Source organism: Cotesia glomerata, linkage group LG3 (genome assembly GCF_020080835.1).
Source record: "Cotesia glomerata isolate CgM1 linkage group LG3, MPM_Cglom_v2.3, whole genome shotgun sequence".
In the NCBI taxonomy this organism is placed as follows: Eukaryota; Metazoa; Arthropoda; class Insecta; order Hymenoptera; family Braconidae; genus Cotesia; species Cotesia glomerata.
In genome coordinates, this window is record NC_058160.1 from 465,232 (window position 1) to 474,890 (window position 9,659).

At 26.8% G+C, this 9,659-nt stretch overlaps 2 protein-coding genes across 5 annotated transcripts; one reads left to right on the forward strand and one right to left on the reverse strand.

Moving 5' to 3' along the window:
* Positions 1-172: 172 nt before the first annotated feature.
* Positions 173-5,927, reverse strand: LOC123260689 (mitochondrial folate transporter/carrier). Of its 3 annotated transcripts, none has more exons than XM_044721950.1 (7): positions 5,439-5,927; positions 5,141-5,383; positions 2,990-3,143; positions 2,527-2,779; positions 2,340-2,453; positions 2,114-2,259; positions 173-749 (listed from the first exon to the last, which is right to left on the reverse strand). In XM_044721950.1, exons 2-7 carry the CDS (start codon positions 5,295-5,297, stop codon positions 629-631), a joined length of 945 nt encoding a protein of 314 aa, XP_044577885.1. In that variant the 5' UTR covers positions 5,298-5,383; positions 5,439-5,927; the 3' UTR covers positions 173-628. The 3 variants fall into 3 exon arrangements, with proteins under 3 accessions (XP_044577885.1, XP_044577884.1, XP_044577883.1); XM_044721949.1 differs by having other exon boundaries at positions 5,504-5,924; XM_044721948.1 differs by having other exon boundaries at positions 5,141-5,926.
* Positions 5,928-6,520: 593 nt separating this feature from the next.
* On the forward strand, positions 6,521-8,032 carry LOC123260688 (kelch domain-containing protein 10 homolog). Of its 2 annotated transcripts, none has more exons than XM_044721946.1 (2): positions 6,521-7,523; positions 7,604-8,032. In XM_044721946.1, the coding sequence occupies exons 1-2, from the start codon at positions 6,558-6,560 to the stop codon at positions 7,772-7,774; spliced, it is 1,137 nt and encodes a 378-aa protein (XP_044577881.1). In that variant the 5' UTR covers positions 6,521-6,557; the 3' UTR covers positions 7,775-8,032. The 2 variants fall into 2 exon arrangements, with proteins under 2 accessions (XP_044577881.1, XP_044577882.1); XM_044721947.1 differs by having other exon boundaries at positions 6,521-7,476; positions 7,604-7,755.
* Positions 8,033-9,659: the final 1,627 nt, after the last annotated feature.

The window sequence follows — 9,659 nt, forward strand, 5'->3', positions numbered from 1 at the left end:
TATTAAAATTAATTTAAAATATATTTTATAATTTAATAGCAAAAAAATTATGGCAAAAATAAAATTGACTGAGAAATTAAAAAAAATAAAACATGCAATTTTTTTCAAATAATTATTTTCTTAAATAAAATTAAAAAATTGTCAATTGAGTTTTAAATAAAATACCAAGAGCGATTGAATATTTTCAAAATTTATTGCTACAATTTTTTGAATTACATTCACCAGTAAACATTTTCCTTATTAATTATAATTACTTATCTAATATTGATAAATAATACCAATATTTGATTTAATACTTAGACATATGCTAATTAATTAATCAAATGAGGCGATTTCCTTCAGACATCATGCCAGCACAGTGTCATTGAATCAAAACATTTTTAATTAATTAATTTAATTTATTAATAAATTTGTTTAAACCTCCGTGGAAACTTTACATAATATTGTGACATTTAAACAAAAATTTATCGACGAAATGCATTTGAATTTTTAAGTGAAAAAAAAATTATTCGTAGAAATGCTTCCTTAAATATAAATCAGACTTTGATAGCCTCGATAGTGAATAATAATTAAAAAAAAAAAAAAAAAAAAAAAAAATGATTTATTAAGTCCTTGGAATCCATTGATTTTATTTTTTCAGAAGAAAGTGAGAGACATTCTCGTACACAAGGAAGGTGATGATTGTCGCAGGAGTAACTCTTGTTAAGTTGACACCCAAACCCTTGTAAAATCCTCGCCAGCCTTCGCGCCTGTAAAACCAGCGCAACACTTTCGTTTATTTCTGTCCTGTATTTTTTAAATTTACAATTAGATCTAATTCATTTACAAAATTAATTAATTAACCAGTATGATTTTTTAATAAATCAAAAATTCACCTGGGGTTTCCACGGAGATGCTTTTATATTTTTAAAATTATAAATAAATGGGCCAGCCATTAAAATAATTTTTTAATCTCAGATTTCCAATTAAAAATTCAAGTTACAAGTGTGAGTTAAAACATCAATACATTTAAAAATATTATTTTTAAAATGCACCTCATTAGTTCAAAACATTTAAAAAAGCCATTGAAATATTTTGATATAGTCTTCGGTAGTTTTATTATTATTTATCGTGATATAAATAGTGATTTGATATACTGAGATGTTTAATACAATAACAATATTTGTTTTTTACTGTTTGCTTTCATAAATAAATTTGTGCTATTATTTACAACTTGAAGAGACAAGATCTTTAAATCAACACTGATAACTTTAAATAAATTTTTTTATAATAATTACTTGTAATAAAATCAATTAATATTAATGATTTTTCATCGTGTCATTATAGATCTGTCATTACAAGTCAATTACATTTACTTACAAATAATTTTTTACACTTAAAATAAAACAGTTTTGAGATTTTTATTTTTTAAATTCGTCTTATTTAAATAATTAAATTATTGGCTTAAAAAAAAATATTTTAAGCAACGCAATTTTTTTTTTAATAATATTTAAATAAAAATCGCGTGTTTGGCTTCTTATTAAAATTGATAGAAAACAAATTATAAGTACACGGAAAGAACAAGATGACACTGGATATAATCCCGGATTATACTCAGCGATATCTGTGGTGAAAAATAATTTCAGATAGCTAAAAAAAAAATTCAGATTATACTAAGTGATATCTGGATTATACTAGCTACTATCTGAAAATTTTTTTCACTCAATATAATTTGGGATTATATCCAATGTAATCTTGTTCTTTCCGTGTACCTCTATTAATTTTTTTATTCTTAAGATTGTATCGAAAAAAAAAAAAAAAAAAAAAAAAATATGAAATATAATAATAAAATTTCTTTTTATAGAAATTTTTAAGCAAAAAAAATTATTGCAACCTTGGAATAAAAAAGTTATAGTATGTAAGCACTGGAATACACTTGAAAAATCAAAAATAAAAATAAATAAATTAAAAAATTTTTTTATATAAAATAAAGTTGAAAAATTATCAATGAGTCATGATAACCGTTCAACTACCGGCAAAATTTTCGTATATAATAAGAACTAAACATATGTTTGGCGTGACGTGAACAAGGTAAGGCGACAAGCCTTTGTAAAAACCACGAATTCTTTCTGACCTCCAAGTTTGTTGGACACAGTCCCATGTGCCGCGATAATCATGATGATGATCTTGCAAACGAGCTCGGACAACTTGATAAGGGTACGTTGTCGCTGCAGCTATAAATTTTGATATCGCTGCGAATACTATATACTCCATATTACCCTACAAATTAAATGAAAAAAAAAATTAATTCACAAATTATTAATTTAATTTATTTAAAAAAAATAAAAATAAATGCTTACTAATTTACTGTCAATTGGCATGTTACGATAGATATTATATTTATTTTTCATTTCTTCGTAAGTCATAAATTGAATAGCGCCGTGAGATACTCCGAATACACCGGGAACGAAGCCCTAATTAAATTAAAGTTTAATTGTTAATAAAAATTATTTATAAATGAAGTAATAAATTAATAAATAATTTTACTTTGTATAAGCCTCTCATTCCTTCAGTCCTGTAAATTTTTCTAAGAGCATCCATCATTCCTGAGTAACGCTTCGACTCGGCGAGTTGGACATCAGTGCTGTACTGTAGACACAGTCGTGTTTTCACCACCCATATGGGGTTCGTTATTAATAAAGTCAATATACCAGCTTCTGCTGCTGCCAACATTTGCAGCGATGGTCCTAATGGTTTTTTTGAATTCCCCCGTTGGAGCCATGTCTTTATATTGTTATAACTGTAATTTAAAATCAATTACATAAAATGGGATTTTAAAAAATGTCAATAGTTAAGAAAGTACAGTGCAATTTAACAAAAGTCATTACTTAATAAAGCTAAATTTTATTTATTTATAATTCACAAGTCACGTCAGTCACATAGTGACTGCAAGGTAGCTAGTTAATAATAAAATAAATTTTTTTAATTATTTAACAACAAGAATACTTACAAAAAAAAATATAAACCCCAGGAGCTACCAGAGCCTAAAACATTTGGAGTAACTCCTCTGTACAGTCCACGCACTCCATCAGATTTAACAATTTCAGTCAACGCATTTCTCAGTCCACTATACTGCGGTGCTGTTTTCGTCAGTCCATCGTTAACTGTAACAATAAATTATCAACTATTATATCAGTCAATAATATTTATTAAAAATAATTTTATGGTCCTATAGCTGATAGTAATTTCTGTGGAAATAAAATAATTGAGTAATTTTCTGACGCAATAGTGTCGAATTATTACCAAAATATTTGATTATAAGCCAGCATATTATACGTTTATGTAAAATTTATCTTATTGACTATTAACTAATTCATAAAAAATAACTTAAATTAAACAAATATTTTATCAGAGGAACAAAGTTCACTGGGTTCATTATAATTACTCGATTTATCACTTTCATTGAACAGATTTTCGATGTCCCGATTAAATTAATCAGTTCATTAGCATTTTAATAAAAAAATCTCCGAAGATTTAATCTTTAGTTTAATTTCTGCATTCTTTAATAAATAATTAATTAATTATAAAAAAATAATTTAATGCACCAAGAAAAATTAATCCAAGTAGTTAAAACAAATGGGACATTAGCCAATGGTTTATTCTTGGTGTTCATTCTCTTTTATTTTCTTGTTCTTCCTGCAATGTTCTACATACTGACGTCATTAATGATGAAACACACTCTATATATATTTATATAAATGGCTATGTCTTAATGTGCATTTACATGTATGCACGTATAAATACACGTGTGAGATAATTGTTATCTACAGCAGAGTTCGACAAATGTCGCTATCAAAACTCCTAAAAAAATAATCAAACAAAAGATTATTGAAAAACAATTATTGTAAATACATACAACAATAAATAAATAAATATAAGAAAACTTAATTATTTATTCAAGTGTTTTGTTTGTTTAAGATTTAATCAAAGCGACAGAAAGAAGCATATTGTTTAATAATAAAGACTCTAAGTACGTCCATGACCGTCAAAAGTATTAGCGGATTTCGCGAAGTTTCGCTTTCATTGTTCACGTGACTCGCACGTAACATTTAAGTGCTTTTACCTCTCTAGACATTTAAATTGTTCATTAAATTTTTATATCAATTTTTCTTCAAGTTTTAATAATTATTTTATTATCTTTGGTTGAATAAAATTCAAGCTATTTACACTTAGATCGATTCATGGTTTTTCCACTGACCTTCAATAAAATAATAATAATAATATTAGTGTTAAATATTTCATAATAATTCAAACATGTTTGTAAGAATTATTATATATATTATAAATAATTCTGTTAATTTAATGAGCAAATATTGTAATAGCAAAAAAATAGAAAATATTTTTTTATTTGTAGAAAAAATATACTTAAAAAAAAAATTGAATATTTTTAAATATTATTAATAAAAATTATTAGTGCAAATTTATAAAAATATTATTATTGATTTATTATATAAATTAAAAATTGTCAAATGTCTGATTTTAGTCTCAAAAATTATAATACTAAAGTTAGCCGACGATTTTAATTTTTTTTTAATAATTAAATTAGATAAAAAAAATATTTTTAAAAAATTGCACTTACAGTTTTTTACAAGTGAAAAATTTTTTTTAATCTTTTTTTCAATAAAAAAAAATTCTAAAAATTTTTAAATGTCGGCCAACTTAATTTTCATCAAAAATTAGTTACAATTTACTTGCAATAAAATATAAATAATTACATTAAAATTAGCAATTACTTGACTATTTTTATTTATTTTTTTTTTAATTTATTAAAAAAAATTAGATTTTTAATTTTGAAAAATTTTTAAATGTCAATTTTTTTGTCATAATTTATTTTATAAAAAAATTTTTAGTATTATTAAATATGACATTAAAGTTAGCAGTCACTAGAGAATTTTTTAATTTTTTTGAACAAATAAATTTGTTCAAAAAAATTACTTTTAAAAAATTGCATTTTTTATTTTTTAAAATTTCTAAATGTCAATTTTTTTTTTTTCTAATTTTTTTGCCATAATTAATTTAGAAAAAAAAATTATTAAATATCTACTAAATTTATTTTCATTTATTAAATTAATTTAAATGAAATAATAAAAATAATACTAACCAGCGAATCTTATTTTAATAAGATCAAGTGGATGTAACATGAGGGTAGAAACGACACCTCCCGAAATACCAGCGACAAAATGCTGGTAGTGAAAACTATTCATAACAGAACCAAAGGACTTGGTGCCAGGTGTGGTGGTGGATTTGATGGTGGTCATTGCTGCTGTTGCTGATGACGATGATGAAGACGATGATGATGATGGGACTGGATTACTGGTATCTTCAGTGGATGTCAAAGACTTTGCTGTTTTTATCAAAGTATTCGTTATTGAAGCTGCATGATATTTAGTATTCGTTACCTTAGACACGTTTTTTTCATTAATAATATTTTTACTACAATCGTCATCAGAAGCATCTTTATCACCTTTACTAGCAATATTTCCCGTTATCTTGTTGCATATTACTGGATCTGGTTCAGGCACCGTTTGGCTGATGGCTATCTCGCTATGGGGTAATTTAATTCACTCCGTGGTCACCACGGTTGTTGGTTTTTTTATTTTAGTTACTTATTTTATGAGCAGGCTTTGATTTAGAGGCTGTTAGTTTGAGTAATTAAAATCAAGTCGCGTACAATCCACTTTCTGCAACACGTTTTTTAGTTCACTCGCAGATCAAATTAATTATGATGAAATAATTAACTAACTCGAGATTGCAGGCGTGTATTGCGCACGCTGATCGCCGCCATACTAAATTTTCACGCTTACTTTTACTTGTCCATTGTCTCTTTGTTCACTTGTCACTACGCGAATCAAACTCGGGTTCGAAATGCTGAGGCTCAAATTTACCGCGCTTGCGCTTACACTCGCGCATGCGCGACGGATTCAAAAGCTGTCAAAAAAACGTTCAACAATCAATTTAGTTTTAAATAAACAAATTAATTGGATTAATTAAGTATAAAGTGATAAAAATATATAGAATAATTTATTAAAACATTTAATATATTAATTACAGATAAATTTATTAAATAATTAGTTGATTGTTTTTTGTATTTTATAAATTATTAAAATGTTTAACAATTAATTAATTTTGAATGAACAATTATTAAATGTCAATTAAAAAAGTTGAAAGAAAATTAAAAAATACATCTACAAAAATTTTTCATACATTTGTTATTTTTTTTTTTTTTTTTTTATAAACTTCCGACATCTACACGGAACTATTTTTAGACACGTTTGTTGAGTATAAATAGAAGCTTCATAGAATCAACAATCAACAATTGAAGTTTTCAATTATCACCTTGATAATTATTAGAAAAAATCGTCTTTAATACTGACATTGAGATTTCATAAACTAACGGTATGTATTTTTTATTTTTCCACTAAAAGAAAAAAATTTAAAAAGATAAAATAATAATTCAATAAATTTTTGGTTTTCAGAAACATAACTTCAAAATATATTTACTGAAATAAAAAATAAAAATGTATGAGTTTAAACCATTTTCATTAACTGACCGTAATTCTCGAGCTTATCCAGTAGTAAGTGTAGGATTTTTGTTCATATCTTGTGACAATAATAATTTATACACTTATGACACAAAATTTCCCGGAATTTGGTCGTACAATTTGTCGACAAACTTGTGGGTTGAATTAATAATAAGCTTGAAAAATAACTTGTCAACTACAGAAGATAATATTATCGGAATTATAAAAGAAGATAATTTAATAAAAATATTTAGTCAAAAAAATTTGACCAATGTTTCAAAAGCTCAATTACATATTTGCAATTTGGATACCAAGGAAGTTGTGAAGCAAAATTTGAATGGATTAGTACCCGACAGCGATTCTATTTGTAGGAGGAATATTTTTTATTACAATAATTGCTATTATACTGTCTTACGCTGTAGACCAAGTATTGGGGAAGCCTTTTATGATCTAAAAATCTACCGATTGAATCTGGATACTTATACGTGGGAATATGTCGACAAATCAACCTCAATGCCTTTAAGTTATCATAATGAGACCTCATCATCAGTAGGAGTAGTTTACAACAATGACAAACTATATTTGTTTATGAGTTACAATTTGCACTATATATGGATGTTTGACCTGAAAACAAATACCTGGAATGCTACTTACATGTCATCGGATGATGAACATGTGCATGGAGATAAAATCTTCCCAGAATTAAGAGAGTCTTACAGTATGTCAAGTTATGTAGATCCGGATACCAATGACACGTGTTTAATTGTATCAGGTGGTGAGAATTTGAGAACCTACAATGCAGATTCTGCAATTTGGAAGTTTAATTTGACATCTTTAAAATGGTATTTTCTTGGTAAATTTGGAGACTTGGAGCACCAATGTTACTTCCGTCGCTGGGCTTGCGTCACTCCAAAAGGCAAGTTAGTTACTTGCGATGAGAGCTCCGATGATCGACGAAGCCGGGTATTTTTATTTATCATTTTTACTTAAAATTAAATAATTAGTCTTATAAATAATTTTAATTATTAATAATTTTTTTTAAGCACGTATTTAGTCGGAAAGTTTACTCAGCTTGGACCAGAGTTCCAACGTTAGAAGATATGTGTTGGGATGCCGTGCTATATTATCATCCAAATTTGCCAAATGAATCCAAGGATGTTGTTCAAATCAAATTTGGAATCCCTTGGAATTTTCTTCAAGAAAAAATTAAATAATTTTTGCAGTTTTTACCATGGAAATATTTTCCTATACATTTATAAATGAATATAAATTCAGGTTAAAAACGCTGAGGTTCAAATTTACCGCGCTTGCGCTTACACTCGCGCATGCGCATCGGAATCAAAAGCGGGACGGCCTCTTTTACCCAGATTCCGATTACACAGATGGCGCTATTACCCAGATCCCTTTGACACATATCCCGATTACGCAGATTGTGATTAAACAGATTTTTTATTACACAGATTACTTATTACTCAGATAACCGATTACACAGAAAATCTTTAACGCAGATCCTGATGACGCAGATAATTTAAATTTTTAAATGATAAATGCCATAATAAAGCCAAGCACTAAAAGTGCCTGAAATTTTTAAATTGCCGCCATCAAAACATGCCGGATGAGCATGTAATCTAGCTATTGGTTGAATTTAAAGTTAAAGGTGTGCACGGAGCGCTTTATTGAAGTATCTACAGTGTATATGTGTAAAATCCCGCGTTGGTTGAATTTTTTATTAAATACTTGATATAATGAATCAACAAAATTACAGGTTAAAGATTAGAGCTATATAGGTAAGTAAACATATTTATTATTTATATTAAAAATTCGGGTTTGAAGTTTAAATATAATTGGGTCAATTACGCCCGAGCGGGGATGAATCGAACCATTTGACGCGTTTGCATAAATTAATCATTTAAGAATCAATGTTGTTTATTGACTAATTTATGGATCGATAATTAGAGAAGACATAATAAATTACCATTCCAAGAAAAAAAAAAATATTATTTAGTTTTAATTCGAATAATAAAAAATTGATGAAAATTTTGGGTTCAATTGACCCCCCTTCTCCCCTACTTTGAATTAAAAATTTTATAGATTATAATCTTTATATATTAAGAAATATATAAAATCAATAGTAATTAATAAATTTAAAAACTATTAAAAATAATACAAATATTTATTAAAAAAAAGTAAAGTTATATATATATATATATATTATATATTAAAAGATATATTGAAATATATAAAGAAAATGTACATAAGTGAACATATGTAAAAATTAAAATAGGACCAAATATAAGAACGAATCAGGGTAAATTTTTTCGATTTGAAAATCCCTCGTATAATAATTGGATCGATTTATGTATTATTTTGAGCTCTCCGAGCTTGGAGAGATAGCTTTTCTATGCTTCTTCGAGCTCAAAAGTCTAAAAATTATACTATCTCATCAAAAACGATCCGAAAAGAAATGTTATGTGAACTTATGCAAAATTATGTAAAGTTATGTGAAGTTATGTGCAGAATACACTTTTCGGTTTTCTTTCGTTCATGATATCTCTTAAACGAATCGACTGAAATTATGTGAAATTATGTGAAATTATGTGAAGTTATGTGCAGGAAACACTTTTCGGTTTTCTTTCGTTCATGATTTATCTTGAACGAACTGGCTGAAATTATGTGAAATTATGTGAAATTATGTGAAGTTATGTGCAGGAAACACTTTTCGGTTTTCTTTCGTTCATGATATCTCTTGAACAAACTGACTGAAATTATGTGAAATTATGTGAAATTATGTGAAGTTATGTGCAGGAAACACTTTTCGGTTTTCTTTCGTTCATGATTTATCTTGAACGAACTGGCTGAAATTATGTGAAATTATGTGAAGTTATGTGCAGGAAACACTTTTCGGTTTTCTTTCGTTCATGATATCTCTTGAACAAACTGACTGAAATTATGTGAAATTATGTGAAATTATGTGAAGTTATGTGCAGGAAACACTTTTCGGTTTTCTTTCGTTTATGATATCTCTTGAACGAATTGACTGCACTGATAGAAGGATTTATTTGTATTAAATAATATTTGTTAATAGCTAACAAATCATTT